At 55.6% G+C, this 16,709-nt stretch overlaps 1 protein-coding gene across 1 annotated transcript in view; it reads right to left on the bottom strand.

The window, feature by feature from the left end:
- Window positions 1–604: 604 nt before the first annotated feature.
- SLC9A1 (solute carrier family 9 member A1) overlaps window positions 605–16,709 on the bottom strand; it is a 53,942-nt gene continuing 37,837 nt past the window's right edge. Inside the window, exons 2-12 of the mRNA XM_080656961.1 lie at window positions 13,984–14,444; window positions 10,344–10,594; window positions 9,360–9,577; window positions 7,976–8,178; window positions 6,387–6,476; window positions 5,914–5,984; window positions 5,621–5,794; window positions 5,225–5,339; window positions 5,002–5,103; window positions 2,930–3,002; window positions 605–2,338 (exon numbers count right to left, since the gene is read on the bottom strand). Coding sequence (XP_080513087.1) covers window positions 2,007–2,338; window positions 2,930–3,002; window positions 5,002–5,103; window positions 5,225–5,339; window positions 5,621–5,794; window positions 5,914–5,984; window positions 6,387–6,476; window positions 7,976–8,178; window positions 9,360–9,577; window positions 10,344–10,594; window positions 13,984–14,444 — 2,090 coding nt within the window. The 3' untranslated portion in view covers window positions 605–2,006. The remainder of the gene's footprint in view (window positions 2,339–2,929; window positions 3,003–5,001; window positions 5,104–5,224; window positions 5,340–5,620; window positions 5,795–5,913; window positions 5,985–6,386; window positions 6,477–7,975; window positions 8,179–9,359; window positions 9,578–10,343; window positions 10,595–13,983; window positions 14,445–16,709) is intronic.

The raw sequence follows: 16,709 nt of genomic DNA on the forward strand, positions 1-16,709 counted from the left end.
CTTCAGCTGAACTAAGCGCACTCTGGGCACCTGCACTGTGCTGAGCCTGTCACACACCGGAGCACATTGCATTCAGGGGCTATTGTCCCCCCTTACAGGTGAGAACCTTTTCACTGCCCTTAGTATAAACCAAAACCCTAACCGTGGACGGCAGGGCCCTTCTTTGCCTCCCCTGCTTCACCCTGACCCAGCCACACTGGTCTTTTTGTTAGATCCTAGGGTGCTCGCTGTGCAGCGCCCAGTGAGAATACTTGGGAACTCTCTAAAACAGTCGTCACCTGGTTAACCTCAGCTCATTCTTAGGATATCACTTAGGAAAGGCCTCCTCACCACCCCCGCCTCTCATTCACAAACACGTTGGGTTTGCCCTGGTTTATATGAATGATGAATCTGCTCTTCCCGAGGCTGAAGGCACCGGGGGCCGGAAGCGCACTGCTCTGCTCACGGCGGTGTCCCTGATGCCTGGCACGCAGCAATAACCACAGCAGCAGCTGACGGGGCCTAAGTGTTTCTCTGTACCAGCCACTGAGCTAAGCCTTTCAGGTCCCCAGGCCACCCTATGCCCCAAAGTCCCTTGTTCCCAGGAAACAGCCCTCGACTCTATTAAAAACTCATATGGATTTATTAGAATATGAAAAAAATTTGGTTTCTTCTGTACAGGCGGCAGAGCAGCAGCAGCTGTGGTGGCTTTGAACATGGTTGTCACGTCACCCTTGCATGGTGACTCCTGCCCGAAACAGCACTTGCATGGAGGGGGACAGATGAGCACCCGCTGCCCAGTCCACTGGGAAGAGGGACTCTGACTATTGCACGATCCTGGGGGAGTGCCCCGGGGAGGACAGACACCACTCCCCCTGGGCCTGGCCATGGTAGCAGTGGGGATGGGAGTGTGTGCCTGGGAGCAAAGGCCCCTGGGAGCCTAGGACTCTGCCCACCCACCAGCCCCGGCCGGGTGGGCAATGCTCAGGGGAGGTCTGCTCCCCTGAGGACTGGGCTCCACAGCCAGCTGGGTGCGGGAACCTAAGAGGGAGAGGTTCTTAGGGCCGATGGGAGGGATGAGAGAAAGGCCAGCAGGATGGAGGGGCAGGCCCAAGAGCAAAGAACCAGACGGCCCAGCATCTGTGAATGGGAGAGGACCATGATTGGATTTGGGGGTTCACTTCTGAAATCAGGGTCTTGGGGCCACAGTTACAAGTCCAGGAGGCAGAGGACCGACTTGGGGAGTGTTGAGCAGACAGGCCCAAATGAGGGGGATTCTCTGGAGGAGGGCCATGGTTTTGTTCAGCCAGGGGCTTTGAAAATATTTTAAAAACAGGAATGGCCTCTGTGCAAACAGATCATACATGGAAGCGGGACAAACAAAATAGATAAAAGGCAGCACTGTCTGGAGCCCCTGAAGGCCTCTCTCCTGACACCAGCCGCCGGAGGGCTCACTGGTCCCTGCTGGAACAATCTGGAAAGCTGAGTTACTCACGGTCCAAAGCGCCCCAACTCCACACAGAGAAGCTCAGAGGTGCAGCTCTGAGAAAGGGCGTCATGGTCGCTGGCCAGGATGACAAAGCTGGCAGGAGGGTGGGTCAGATATCTGCTCCCCCGCACCTTTCCTCCGTTAACGAAGGGCCTGGCCTAGGCCAAGAGAGGCCTGGGCCCCTTCCCTTCCCAGGTGGGACCCAGGCTGAGCCAGAGGCTCTTTGGTTAGAAAGTAAGACTGGTTTGCATGAGGAGGGTGATGGAGGAGGAGGGGGCACCGAGGTCTGGGAAACTCGGAGGCCCTCCTCTGGGGATGGGAGAGAGTCTGCCTCACAGCCCAGCAGTTCTGCCGAATGGATGGGAAAGGCAGTTCTGGTGGTGGTCGCGGGGGGTGCTTCCCAAGGAGGCAGGGGGAAGCCGTGCTGGGCCCAGCTGCCATGCAGGTCAGGAAGGAGGGGAGGCCCCCCAGCTCCCAGCAGCCCCTGCTCTGGTGGGAGAGTCTTTGGTGGGACAGGCATGGCCCACTGGCCCCAGCGCTACTGCCCCTTGGGGATGAAAGGCTCTCCCTCCCCAGGCTCAGGGTGGGGGCCTGGGTCGCTGAGGCAGCGCTGTATCCTCTGGGAGCCAGGGCTGTCACTGGGCCCAGAGGTGAAGACATCGTCAGTGCCAGGGGAAGAGGGCTCCTTGGTCCGTATCACGATGCCCCCGTCATCATCCTCCTCATCGGCCACCCTGGGGTCCCGGTTCAGTCCGAGGACCTTGTCCTTCAGCTCCTCATTCACCAGGTCCACAGACTCGGGCGACTGCGGGGAGGCGGGGTCGATGGTGATGACTGGCAAGTCGGCCTTCGGCTCATAGGCCAGCGGGTCTGGGGACCAAGAACAAGGCACAGTTGGCTTCTGCCCGAGCCCTGAGAAGCAGGCGCCCCACCTCAGCCCGTGCCAGCCGCTCCCACAGAGCCCCTGCGAGCGCAGCAATCCTGGTGTCTTGGAATTACTCCTCGTGGGCCTTTATGAACCCTTATCAGACAGTCTATCACCCCTGTCTGGGACCTCAAAGGTAGGACTGTGTCCCTCCCCTCTCACCCGGGGCTCCCATATGTGTTCCCCGTCAGACCAAGAATTAGGGCTTCTTTCCGAATCACTGACACCCCAGGGACCCAGGCCTGAGAGAAGGTCCGCCCTCGCTTCCTCCACCTGCTAGAGATCCCAATGGTGCAGACCCCTCCAGCCCCCCTGCCAGGCACCCAGCTTCCTGCACAGACTTCACCGTCAGCCCACGTGGAGCACCTTTGTCCCCGGGGAGGGCAGCAAGGCCACCCCCCACCTCCACCGGATGTAGAAGGAGCTCAAGACTTGGGGGGTCAGTGAAGGAGAAGCCTGTCCTCCCCACTGGCTCTGTGAGGCCCTGAGCGCCCAGCCGCCAGGCGCCTCACCAGGCACCCTGGGCCCTGCCTTACCTGAGCCGATACGGGCCCGAGACATGGTGGGTGAGTCCAGTTTGTGGGCCGGCACTGTCAGGTAGTTGTTGATCTGACAGAAAGAGCAGACAGGTGTGAGCTCAGGCAACCCCTCTGCTGGCACCGGAGGCTGCTGACCACAGGCGTGCTTGGGCACCCGCTCCCTCCTGGCAATTCCTCATTAGGCTGTGCCATGCTGGCACTTCAGGGGTTCCTGAGGGCTTGGCCCAGGCTCCCCTCAAGCTATGCAATCTCCTGGGTGGCCCTGAACCTGCACTACCCTGCCTTTCCCATGGTGACCCTGTCCCAGTCTAGCTCCAGCCACACCTACCCGCGAGGTACAGATCCATAAAGTCAACTCAGGAGTGGACACCCGGGTCCTGGATGGCCCCCAGGCATCTCAATGCAACATGTTGGAAATGAACTCAGTTTCTTACCTCCTCTCATAACCTTGTTCCTTTCTTGGCTTCCCCTGTCACAGCCACCACTCCCCCCTACCCCAATCAGAAGGCTAGACGTGACCCCTGACTCCGCTTCCTCTTCCTTCAGCCCACCTCAAACTGATGATCAAGTCTTACTAGCTCCCCCTCCTAAATGCCCCTTGAGCCCGGCTGGTGTTACTCAGTGGCTGAGCCTTGACCTATGAACCAAGAGACCCATGGTTTGATTCCCGGTCAGGGCACATGCCAGGTCTGCAGCTCGATCCCCAGTAGGGGGTGTGCATGAGGCAGCCAATGGATGTTTCTCTCTCATTGATGTTTCTGTCCCTCTTCCCCTAGCCCAGTGGTCGGCAAACTCATGAGTCAACAGAGCCAAATATCAACAGTACAACGATTGAAATTTCTTTTGAGAGCCAAATGTTTTAAACTTAAACTTCTTCTAACGCCACTTCTTCAAAATAGACTCGCCCAGACCGTGGTATTTTGTGGAAGAGCCACACTCAAGGGGCCAAAGAGCTGCATGTGGCTCGCGAGCCGCAGTTTGCCGACCACTGCCCTAGCCCTTCCTCTCTCTCTAAAAGTCAATAAAAACATATTAAAAAATAAATAAATGTCTCTTGAATCTACCCACTCCTTTCCATCTCCCCCTGCCACCACTCTAATCTGGGCTGCCTCCACCCCTCCCCGTCACTCCCTTACATAGAACCCTTCATGGCTCTCCATGCTTGTAGAATAAAGCCCCAACCTTACTCCATTATCAATCTTCCCTGAAAGCTGAACCCTCTGTTTCCTTTTTAAAATATTATTATTTTTAATTTTTTACATTTTTATAAATTTCAGAGAGGAAAGGAGGGGAGAGCTAGAAACATCAATGATGAGAGAAAATCATAGATTGGCTGCCTCCTGCATACCCCTTACTAGGGATCGAGCATGTGCCCCTGACTGGAATCAAACCTGGGACCCGTCAGTCCACAGACCAACACTCTATCCACTGAGCCAAACCAGCTAGGGCTGAACCCTCTGTTTCTGGAATGCGCCACATTCTGTGATCGGGAACTTATGCACATGTTCTTCCTTCTGCCTGGACCTTCCTTTGCCCACACTCCCCCCATCATGGCTCTGATTCCTAAACTTACCCCATGCCCTCCCTGCTCAAGGTGCTCAGGGCCCCTCCCACTTCCTGTCCTACATGGGCCTCTGCATGAGAAGTTCTGTAAGGGAGGGACTGGGCTGACTCACTCGGATTCATAGAGGCTTAGCACTTAAAGACCACTCAACAAATGTTTCCTGAATGAATGAATGAATGAATGAATGAATTAGGTGTGCCTTGCTTTGTGATTCTGGGCACCTGTCTTTCCCCTGGGCCTTAGTTTTCTCACAAGAAAGAGGGGAGTCAAAGCACAGATGCCTGAGGATATGATGAGGGGCCTGGACTCTTCACTGCTCCTAGCGGGGAGGAAACCTTTCTGGAACCTGCCCTGGGCTCAGCTTTCAGCTTTTGAAACAGGTGGAGAAGGCAAAGAAACAACACCCCCAAATCAGAGCGTTCTATCTGCAAAAGGGCTTAGTGGCAGGGTGCAGGGAGAGGAAGAGCCCAGACAGAGGAAGGAGCCACTCCAGTCCCGGACGCACCTTCTGTTCCAATTGCCGGGCCTTCTGTCTCCGGAGCAACATCTGGTTCCAGGCCTCCTCGTAGGGGTCTGCCACCAGTGTGTGTCTGTTGTAAGACCGAAGCTGCGGAAGGAACAGCTGTCAGGCAGGGCAGGCCCTGGACAGGTGTGGGGCAGGGCTGGAGCCGCCAGGGGGCAGAGGGGCTCCTGTCCTGGAGGGGGGTGGGCGGGGAGCAGCCCCTCACCCGCTGCCTGGTCTTCTGCAAGTTGTTCCTCAGAATTTTGCGAATCTCCTCTTCCTTGTCCTTGGAGAGTGCTGGCAGGATGCGCTCAGCAGGCAGGTTCTTGGGGTGGATGTTCCTGGGACAACACGACACAGGTTAGGTCCTCAAGAAAATTCCTGTGACCCTGCAGGCTTCCGGGCTGGGCCAGAAGGAAGTCACTCAGGGGAAGGCCTGGGGGGGGGGGGGGGGCGGCGGGCAGAGCCTCAGGCCCTCAGTGTGGCCCTGCAGCTCTCCCAGCCCTGACAGGATGACAGAGGGGCCTTGCTCACCACCCCAGCACCAGCGTGGCCTGCTCTAGGGTGGTGTTGAGGGGTTAGTGTGGGTGCAGAACCTGCCAGGTTGGCCATTAGCACTCACTGCATGGAGACGGTGGAGACAGCAGAGGGGATCTTGCCCATGCCACCACTTTCCACCAGCTCGATAGCCTGCTTCATCTCCATCTTGTGGTAGAAAGCGATGAGCTGGGGCTCCTTGGAGCGCTCACCGGCTATCAGGCACTTCTTCACATACTTCTTGTTAAACCGGTTGAGCCTGGTGGGAGAAGGGAAAAGGTGGATGGAGCCAGCTCCTCGGGGTGGGGTGACACCCAGGCCCTGGGAGACCCTTACCTGCCCCTCCCCACCCACGTACCCACCAGGCCTGCCACCTACTTGTCCTTCCAGTGGTGGTGGCCGTAGTGGCCACAGATGTCCTCGATGCCTGTCAGAAGGTGGTCCAGGAACTGAAACGGGCCCAGGGCCAGGTCAAGCCTCACTACTGGGCTCTTTCCCTACCAAGACTTCTGAAGAGGCCCCCCCACCTTCAAAACTAGTGCTTCTCTGCTCAGATTAGCCCTGTAGTTCCAGAAGCAGCCAGGAGGTGGTGCCCATACCGCACTCATCCTGAACCCCATGGCATCTCAAACCCTCTGCCGCTGAGGCATGGCTGAACTCCCTTCTCTGAACCCACCTGTGCCTGATGCTCCCTCCTCAGGCTCCCAGCTGCTCATACTACACCTCCCTTTGACCTGTGACCTCAAGAGGCTTAAGGACCACCTGGTCCTGGGATAAGGGTCAAGGCATGGACTCAAGGACTAGCTACTCCCCCAACTTTCTCCTGCAACCGAGGGCCCAGCGTCCAGTACCTGCGTGTGGATCTCCTCGTTGATGGAGCGCTTCGTTTCTTGCTTTTTCTTCACAGCCAAAAGGTCTACCAGGGGCCGAATGGTCATACCCTAGGGGGCAGGTGGGTGTCAGGCCTCCAGTTCTCCTATCCTGACAGGGAGGCCATGCAGCCTCCCATCTCCCCGGGGTCCCCTGGGCTGGGATGCCCTCTGCTCCAAAGCCCCAATATCTCAACCTCCTTGTGAGCATTTCTATAAAGGCAGGTCCCCAAGGCCTCCTCTTCCTGAAGACAGTCAGAGGTCTGAGAGCCCACCCAGCCACATGACTCACACTGGTCATCTAGCCCAGGCCAGGGGGTCAAGGGCCTGGGTTTAAGTGTGGGCTCCACCACAGGCATGTTCTGCAACCCCAAGGAAGGCTAATGGGGAGAACCACCTGGGCTCTGCCTCCCTGGCAGGACTGTGGCCAACGGGCACCGAGTCACGGCAGCAGCAGCTAATTGAACTACACCCTGCCATGTGCCAGAGCCAGTTGTGTTTTACTAGTATCAGCTCCTTAACACCTACAGCAACCATAAGAGGGAGGTTCTTTCACTGTCCCCATTTTACAGATGAGGAAACCGAAGTTCAGTGGTTCAGTAACTTTCTAAGGTCTCACAGAAGTAGTAGAGCTGGATTCAAACCACCCCAATGCTGCCTTCATTGAAAACGGACTTGATAAGCCATTAGCATACACAACTGCAAAGGCAAGGTGATAACATATTTTTGAATGTAAGCAGGCAGGAGGACAAAAGAGGCAGCCTCATCTCCTCTTAAAGGACAGGAAATAAGTGCCGCCCCAAGGTTTCCTCTGCGTTTCCTTCTCCTGGGCAGGAATGATGCTTGCCAGGATAGTATCCAGGAAAGAGGAGGGATGGCAGGGACACGGAGGCCCAGTGTTTTCTCACTTGTCCAAGGTCACAGGTCAGGTAAGGTGGATTCACATAATCCCAGGCTGGGCTTGCTTGGGGACTAGAAGCAGGGTCGGGGAGGGCTCTCAGCTAAGCCTGGGTCATTCAAATGACAGAAACCACTGGCCAGCAAGCGGGAAGGATTCTTCAGGATCATCTAGTCCAGTCCCCTCACTTCAAAGATGGGGAGTGAGAGCCAGAAATGGGAGGAGGGTCTTTCCCAGGGTCATGCAGACAGCAGAGCTTGGGCTGACTCCAGACCTCCTGCTGCCTGGTTCAGCAACCTTTCCAATTCCCTGTGTTCCCATTTTACAGATGCAGAAACAGAGACCCTAGATATTAAGTCACTTTCCTAAGGCCCTAAATGAGCATCGTGGGCCTGCTAACGATACCTACTTCTCTCCCACTGGGTTCCTAAGTTAGGCAGCATTCTCACTCCTCTATATTCCGATTGGTCACTTCACAATGACTCATCACAATTCCCCCTTAACAACTGAGGAAACTGAAGCCCAGGAAGGAGGAGTGGCTCGCCCAAGGTTGTGAAGCAAGTTATTGGTGGAGCTGGGACTAGAACCCGTGGCCCCCTCGTGGGTCACGTGCTCCCTCTTTCCACTGGCTGAGTCGGGTCCCCGGGCAGGGCTGCTCCACCCAGTCCAGCACCTGCACAAAAACGGTGAAGAAGATGACGGTGATGATGGCAGTGAGGAACAGGTCGCACATGGGGAAGTGCTTCTTGTCCAGAAGGTATCCCAGGGAGAAGGCGATGGCCCCTCGCAGGCCCCCGTAGGCGATGATGAACTGGTCCTTGGGCGTCAGCTTCACGATGCGGAACTTGTTGATGAACCAGGTCAGGCCCAGCACACCTGCCAGGGCGGAGGAAGAAGAGGGGTCAGGCTGTCTCCAGCCCCTCCGGGCTTCCTCTATCTGGAGGAAGCCTCCACTGGTAAGCTCCCCCCTCCCCACCCCCAGTTCACTCATTTCCTAGGCCCCTCAGCCCAGGGTGCTACGACTCTCTCAATCCAAGAGCTGGGTGGATTCTTTTTTTTTTTTTTTAAATATATTTTATTGATTTTTTACAGAGAGGAAGGGAGAGGGATAGAGAGTTAGAAACATCGATGAGAGAGAAACATCGATCAGCTGCCTCCTGCACACCCCCCACTGGGGACATGCCCGCAACCAAGGTACATGCCCTTGACCGGAATCGAACCTGGGACCCTTCAGTCCGCAGGCCGACGCTCTACCACTGAGCCAAACCGGTTTTGGCGCTGGGTGGATTCTTAAGGGGATCCCCAACCTGGATGTACTGTAGAGACATCAAAGAGGCCTCCAGTGGCCGAAGGTTGGGAGGAGGATGGGGAAGAGATGAAACAGGGTGATAACTATTAAATAAATATGACAGGTATATGGGTCTACTTTTCTTTTCTCTGGTTTGAGATTTGCCATAATAAAAAATTACACAATGCAGAGGTCTGGGTCCAACCTCAACCCTCAGAATCTGTGGAGGACGAAGCACCCGATTGAGGGGTTTTAAAACAGTGCACCAGGGAACTGTGGTGCCATCAGGCTCGGGCCTAATCTCGGAGAGGAGTCAGTGAGACCCAGGGTGAGCAAGCAGCAGTCACCGGGGGAGGTGTGTCTGGAAAGTGTAAGCACCCGAGGTCCCATGTGCCGCCCCAGTGGCAGCCTGCACGCAGCTCTGCAAGTGCTAAAGTCATCTGCGCCGTGGGACAGCACGGGGACACTCCCGACCCGCTGTGTGCGCCTTAGTTCCTTCCTCAGACCCAACAGGCCCAGAACCGCAGGGTCCCTGAGGTCCCTCCACTCTGACACACCCTGTCTCCCCAGAGATCAGACTTGTTCCCCAAGGGCTCAGCACAGCCTCAGCACTGCGGAGAGGAGGACTGGGGAAGCCCTGCCGTCCGGCTGTGCTGGGAACAGCCAGGCACCAACCCTGACACGCACGTGCACACGCGCACACACCCCTCCCCACCCACACACACACCTCTCCTCCCCCTCCCTCCCTGGCTCCGGCCCGGGACCTCACCCAGCACTCGGGCGATGAGGCAGAAGAGCAGGGTGCTGATGACAAAGGTCCAGTTCCAGTGGTGGGAGCCGGCCACGGTGGAGACACCGAGGAAGATGAAGATGAGGGTCTCACTGACACTGCTCCACATCTTCAGAAAGTACTTGATGGTTGTGTGGGACTTGTGGGAGATGTTGGCCTCCACGTAGGGGCGCATCACTACTCCCGAGGCAATGAGTCTGGGGTGGGGAAGAGCAGGGTTCAGGGTTCGGAGCCGAGCTGCACCCTCCCAGAGCCCCTCTGCTGCCGGAGGCTGACAGCGGTCTGTTTGCTGAGCTCCTCTTATGGGCTTTCCACACCTGCTCTCAGTCCTCTTAACCCCGCGTATTCTGGTACTCCATAAGATGAGGGAAACTAAGGCGCCTGCCCACCGTCACACTGCGGGCGAGTGACAGAGCTAAGACACAAACTAAGGTCTGACCAACTCCAAAGCCTGTGCCTTGTCCCCGATGCCACGGTGCCTCTCTGCCTGCCTCACAGGAATCCATTACACCTGTCCGTGGCCTGGGTTTATTCCCTCACCTGGGCTCTACTGGCCCAGCTTTCTCACTCTCAGCCCGAATCCCGCCACCCAGCTCCGCCTCTGCACTTCCAAAGTCCTCCCCTACTGGGAACACCTCTGCATCTCCCTCTCTGACTTCAAGACCCAGCTGAGGCCTCAGGACCTCCAGGACTCCTCCCTTCAATTGAAGCCTTGGGCCTCCTTGCTGGGGCTGCTGAGGGGAACAGCGACAACCAAGGGGCTTCCTATGAGACAAATGAGGGCAAAAAGCAGCAAGGCTGGACTTCCCAGAACTTTGAAAGTCAGTGCTTCCAGGGGTGGTCCCAGGGCCTGGAGCTCATCTCCTGCCTGGAGTTGGAGGCTGAGCCCTGGGGAGCCCCCTGTGACCCTACAAGCCCAGGGAATCCAAGTGGGTGGCCTCCCCGTGCCACGCCCAGACTCACGCCATGATGCCTGACAGGTGGAAGAGCTCAGCTGACAGGTAGGCCATGTAGCTGTAGAGGAAGACGAAGAGCGGCTCGATGACACGAATGTGGGCAGTGAATCGGGAGGTGAAGGCCGCGATGACCCCGTAGACCACGCCCACAAAGACCCCGCCCAGGGACACCACGAAGAAGCTCAGGAAGCCGAGGACGATGTCCACGATGCCCACGCGGTCATAGTTGGCAAACTCCTCAAAGAGGTGATACAGGACCTGCAGAAGGTAAGCAGGCTGGTGGGCAGGAGGGCGGGGTCCTGCCCCAAGGCTCCCTGGGGTCAGACCAGTGTGATCCCATCCCCTCCAGTGACCATGGCCACAAGAAGAGGCCACATGGTAACAGAGAAGCCCGAGTGCCCAGCAGGTGCTCTGAGGGCCTTGCTTGGGCCCTGCAGTGCCCAGCTGGTTATGAGCACGGGCTCTGAAGCCCACCTGCTGGGCTGGGCTCTGGCTCGGCTACTCCCTAGGGTAGCCACGAGGCAGATTATTCTGTCTCCCTGTGCTAGTTTTCTTCTCCGCAAAGTAGGGGTAATAGGACCAACCTCACAGGGCTGTTGTGAGGATTAAACTAGTTAATAAAGGCAGAATGCCCAGATCTGCGCCAGTGACAGTGTTAGCTGCGCCTGGCACTGCTCTGTGGGCCCCTCTCACTGTGTGGTTTGGGCAGATCCTGACCCTCCTTCAGCATAAAGCAGGGAAGGTTCAGACAATGAACTACAACAGGACTTCTTAACCTCTGACACTTTCTGAAAATACATGTGGCCAGGCCGTCCCTGCTTGGACTCTCTGCCAGGGGTGGGGGGCGGACAGAAATCGCTACTCAACAAGCTCCCCAGGTGGTTGTGATGAATAGCCAAGTTCAGATGCTACGAATGACAGGTTCTCTAAGGCAACCCACCTCCTGGACTGGGAAATAAACAGTCATTATAGCACTTTTGTCAGATGTTTAAGTGGCACTTCAGACACTGTAGAGCCCTTTGACGATGGTCACCCTGCTTGACGCACAACAGCCCTGAGGTAGGTGGGCCACGGGTGCCTGCCCCCTCGCTAACGAGGCTCAGAGCGGCGAGGCAACTTGCCAGAGCGCCCCGAGCCCAGGGCAGCAGAACTGGGCCCAGAACTTGTTCCCAAGCAGGTTCATCTTTGAGGTTCTGGGCCCTCTCAGGTGCTGGGTCCCTGACCTGTTCCTAGACAGGTGTCAGGAGACTGGCTGGGAAGTTTCCAGACAAGGGGGCTGCTAAGGATCCCTGAGAGGGGACCCTCCAAAGCTCCTAGCACCTGGGCAGCAACTGGAGGCAGGGAGGGGCTGAGGACTTGCTCTGAGACTGAGCAGCTCAGAGGCAGCCTTCAGGTTTCTGTCTGGGAATCGAGGCACTCACATCACACCCAGAGCCCCAGAAAGGGCCCGAGCTGGGAGTCAGGGCAGGTCAGCAGCAGACGGCAGGTACGTTCTCAGCCCTGGGCTACCTGAACTCACTCCCAGCCTGGAGATACTCATGGGTCCTCAGGGTATACTGCCTGGGCCAATGGGGTGGGCAGAGAGAACAAGCCCTCCTTTCTGGCCTGGCATTACTGTCACTGGGACTAGGGAGGCAGTGTAGCATAGTGGTAAGCATCTGGGCTCTGGACTCAAGACTGTGTAGATTTGAACCTTGGCCACATCAGTTATCAGAGAATGTGACCTTGGATGAGTTAGGTAACCTCTCAGTGCCTGAGTTTCCTCACTAAAAAAATGGGCAGAGCCTGGCTGGCATGGCTCAGTGGTTGAGCATTGACCTATGAACTAGGAGGTGAAGGTTCAATCCCCAGTCAGGGCACATGCCCGGGTTGCGGGCTCAATCCCCAATGTGGGATTGTAGGCAGCCTATCAATGATTCTCTCTCATCATTTTTTTTAAAAAGATATATTTTTATTGATTTTTTTACAGAGAGGAAGGGAGAGGTATAGAGAGTTAGAAACATCAATGAGAGAGAAACATCGATCAGTTGCCTCCTGCACACCTCCTACTGGGGATGTGCCCACAACCAAGGTACATACCCTTGACTGGAATCGAACCTGGGACCTTTCAGTCCGCAGGCCGACGCTCTATCCACTGAGCCAAACTGGTTTCAGCATCTCTCTCATCATTAATGTTGCCATCTCTCTCCCTCTCCCTTCCTCTCTGAAAAAAACTTTTTAAAAATATATACACATATATTTTTAATGGGCATAACAACAGCACCCACCTCATGTTTCTGTGCAGATTAGATGAGGCAATGCATATTCAGACAGGAAGTGCTCAATGAACGCCAGCGGTTACTACCACCACTGCCACTGCTGTGGTGAGGTGTGGCATGGGCCCAAGGTGGCCAGACTGAGTGTCTACCTGACACAACCACGCCCCACTGCTCTCTGGTAGTGCCAACCCAACACCCAGATCCAATGGGAGGACTTCATCTTTGGCACCCAGTGGATTCAGACATTCGTGAGTGTGACTCCTGTAAGAACCCTGCAACCCATTACAGATGGAGAAACAGGCTCGTGTGGGGACTCCGGGCGAGAGGGGGTGCTAAAAGAGGCCAGGACCACGGCCTGCCTGCTTAAGCCAGGCTGTTGCTCTGCCAGCCTCATGAGGAGCCGAGGCGGGGGCGGGGGAAGGAGAGGAAGCCAAGGCTGTCAGCAGCCGGCCACCACTGTCTGCCTCTTCTTTAAGGTGCAGCTTCCTGAGGTGCTGGAGGTGGAGAAGAGGGGGTGCATGTGCAAGCATGCAGGGGTGCACATGTGCCCTTGTGTTTTCCTGTGTGTGCAGCTACTGAGGGGCCCATCTGGGAGGTGGGATGTTTTCACAACACAATGTGAGTTGCACATACACGTATCTGTTTCCTGAGGAAACCGGCTGGGAGGAAGGTACGTGCAAGCATCTAGAGCTGCTGTGTGCAAACCCCGTGCTGGGGCTGTCCGTTCCCACTAGACCCTGGGAGGGAAGCACTAACTCCTCTGCCACATTGCAGATGTCAAGGTGATGCCCAGAGAGGTATAGTCACTTGCTTAACGTCACACAGTGAGCAAGCGGCCAACCCATTTTACTTAATCACTTTTGGGGGTTCTGGGAGCAAGGTCCCTTTCCTCAAGTGCTGCCCCAGAACTCTGCACATATGAAACTCATAACTTAAGGCATAACCAACACGAAAGCTGAATCACCCCTCCCAACTGGTCCATAAAGGTTAAACTGAGGCACGAAGAGGATAAGCAATTCAATCAAGATCGTATCACAATCCAAGTCAGGGATGGAGCCTACGACCTGGTAAGGCCAAGAGCTCAGGCCCGGAGTCAGACGGACTTGGCTTCTAACCTTGGTTCTCTCATATTCTAGCAAGTTATTGAGCTTCTTTGGGCCTGATTGCTCCTCGATATGAAGTGAGAATAGTAAGCACCTCCTCAGGGTGCCATGAGGATTAAGTAAAATCACCCATGTCTCATGCTCAGCATGATGCCTGGCCCGCAGTAAGCAGGAATGGACATTTGCTGTTTTATTACGATTATTAGCAGGCGGATGTGGGTCACTCTGGACTTGGATTGGGGTCTGTGCCCTGTGTGTCCATGGGTGTGTGCTCCCAGCCCCTTACCACAGTGACGGCGTCATTGAGCAGGGACTCCCCAAAGACAAGGATATGTAGCAGCTCGTTGATGTGAATTTCCTCAAAGACAGCCAGCACGGCCACGGGGTCCACGGCCGAGATGATGCTGCCAAAGAGCAGGTTCTCCAGGAGGCCGATGTTGTTGATCTGCTCGCCACCCACCCGGCACACGGCATACATGAGGCCGCCCAGGAAGAAGGCGTTCCACAGCGTGCCCACCACGGCGAAGATCAGGATGGTGCCCAGGTTCTCTGTGAACTGCCGCAGCGGCAGGAAGTAGCCTGCATCCAGGATGATGGGTGGCAGCAGGAAGAGGAAGAAGATGTCCGACTGTAGGATGGGAGGTGTCTCACCCACACCCTTGATCAGGCCCCCTACCAGCAGCCCCACCACGATCAGCAGGCAGCTCTCCGGGACGATGTTCGAGATGGTGGGAATCACATGGAAGCCTGCGGAGGGCGAGAGAAGGGGAGGCCGTGGCTTGTGGGGAGCCGGACCAGAAGGGTGGGACCGGGCTGGGGAGGAGAAAGCAAGCTGGCCAGCGGGGTACAGGCTTGATCTCAGGGGCCATTCTGTTCACTCTCTAATCTCAACTTCCTCACTGTAAAACGGGGGTGATAATAACACAGGGTTCACAGGGTTGCTGTATAAGCTAAGTGACAATGTTTTTAAAGTGCTTTTTTCAAAGGATATACAGATGCTATCTCTGTCACTGTCATAAAGTACAGAAAGCAGTGGCTCTGAATGCCTCCAGAAGGCAGAAATTATATATCCATCACCGAGGCTCCAAGTACAAAGGCATTACCTAGGCCTGAACCCAAGCCATCCATCATCTGGGCACATGTTCAGGGAGGCAGGCTCAAGACCAGGCGTAACAATCTAACAATTCTGTCTGAGGGAAGATAGTGAGCTCCCCATCAGGAAGGCTTTAAGCAGAAGGCAGACCACAGGTTGGTGGAGAAGTGACACAGGAGATAGATGGAAGCACAGAAGAACCAAAGCGTATCAGCGCAGGATGGAGCTTGAGGATCATGCCCTGCAGAATGCCTGCAGCAACCTTCAATCCCGGACGTGCATGCTTTCCTGCCAAGCCCAGATAGCTGCTTAAGAAGCCAACAGCAATCCATCAGTTTTGCATGTGAGACAAAACCTACTCGCCACCTTGTTTCTAGCCCAACCCCGCCTACTTTAAAGAGGGGACAACCGAGGCTCAAAAAGGGGAAGGGCTTGCCCAAGGTCACAACAGCAAATGAGTAGCAGAACCAGAACAAACTCCAGAGACAGACTCCCAGCTCCCATCAAACTCTGCAGTTCTGTAAGTCAACCCGTCCAATTTTCTCTCCCTACCAAGGCCTGAACATGCCCCTCAGCCTGAGACGTACCAGCCATCTCCCCCAGCCAGGTCCTGGTCAGCCAGCAGCAGTGGGCCACTCTGCAGTGGTCCACCCAGGGCTCTAAACCCAGAGCTAGGAGGTAGCAAGTGTCCCCTTCTGAGACAGCTTCTCTCATTGCCAGGTTTGGCCAGGTTTGGGGAGGTGGGAGAAGGCCTGAGCATCTAGCTTTATGTTGGGTACCATAACCCCAGGGTCAGCTTGATTAAGAAGGTTTGGCACTTTGCTCAAGGTAAAAGGTCTTGCTTTCCTCCCTATAAGCTCTGAGCAGGCAGATTCCATATCTATTTATACTTATATTAGAGGCCCGGTGCACAAAATTCATGCACTCGGGGGGGGGGGGGGGCGGTTCTCTCAGCCTGGCCAGCGCCCTCTTGCAGTCTGGGAGACCTCGGGGGATGTCTGACTGCTGGCTTAGGCCCACTCCGCGCAGGGAGCAGGGACATCCTTAGTGCTGCCTCTTCCGCCACCACCACTGCACTCGCCAGCCGTAAGCCTGGCTTCTGGCTGAGCAGCACTCCCCCTGTGGGAGTGCACTGACCACCAGGGGGAAGCTCCTGTGTTGAGCATCTACCCCCGGTGGTCAGTGCGCGTCATAGCAACCGGTGGTTCTGCCGTTCGGTAGATTTGCATATTAGCCCTTTATTAATAGGATTCCCAGGGCTGGGGACACAGTAGATGCTCAACAAGTATCTACCGATTTGAAAACACACAAGGCTGGGCCTTTACTCATGTGATTCCCAATAGCCTACCTGACCAGGTCTCTGCTCTCATTACCCCTGTGGTCCTTGGGAAGGAGGAGAAACATCCCTCCCATGTCCAAAGCCCCTCCTACTCTCAGGTACTGATGTGGGTAGTGTCAGAATAGCTACAGGTCAAGACTCACACTCAAAATACTATCTAGGTCCAGAACCTTGTCACAGTGCGAAGCACCCAGGAAACATTCAAAACATGTTGGGAGGAAAAGAACACATCTCCATCCTAGGCCAGGAGAGGGCCCCAAAGCCACCATGTCCTGACTTCAAAACAGACCTGACCAAAAGTCACCTCTTCTGCTAAAAAGTCCCCCAGTCTTTGCAGTGTCCATCAGTAAACCCTCAGTGGTCAGCTGGTTGATATTGGGAAGGGTGAGGTCATACTGACTCCAAATCTCTTGCTATACAGGTTGAAGTCCAAACGCTCAGCAATGCCTCCATCGTTTGGTCTTGCTCATGTCCCATGCTCCCTACTGTAAATTATTACATTTCAGCCTTGCCAAATTCTTTGTAATTCCCCCAAATAAGCCATGTCCTCTTTTTCCTGCAGATCTTCGCGCAGTCCAGC

Source organism: Plecotus auritus, assembly GCF_963455305.1.
Source record: "Plecotus auritus genome assembly, chromosome: 2".
Lineage (NCBI taxonomy): Eukaryota > Metazoa > Chordata > Mammalia > Chiroptera > Vespertilionidae > Plecotus > Plecotus auritus.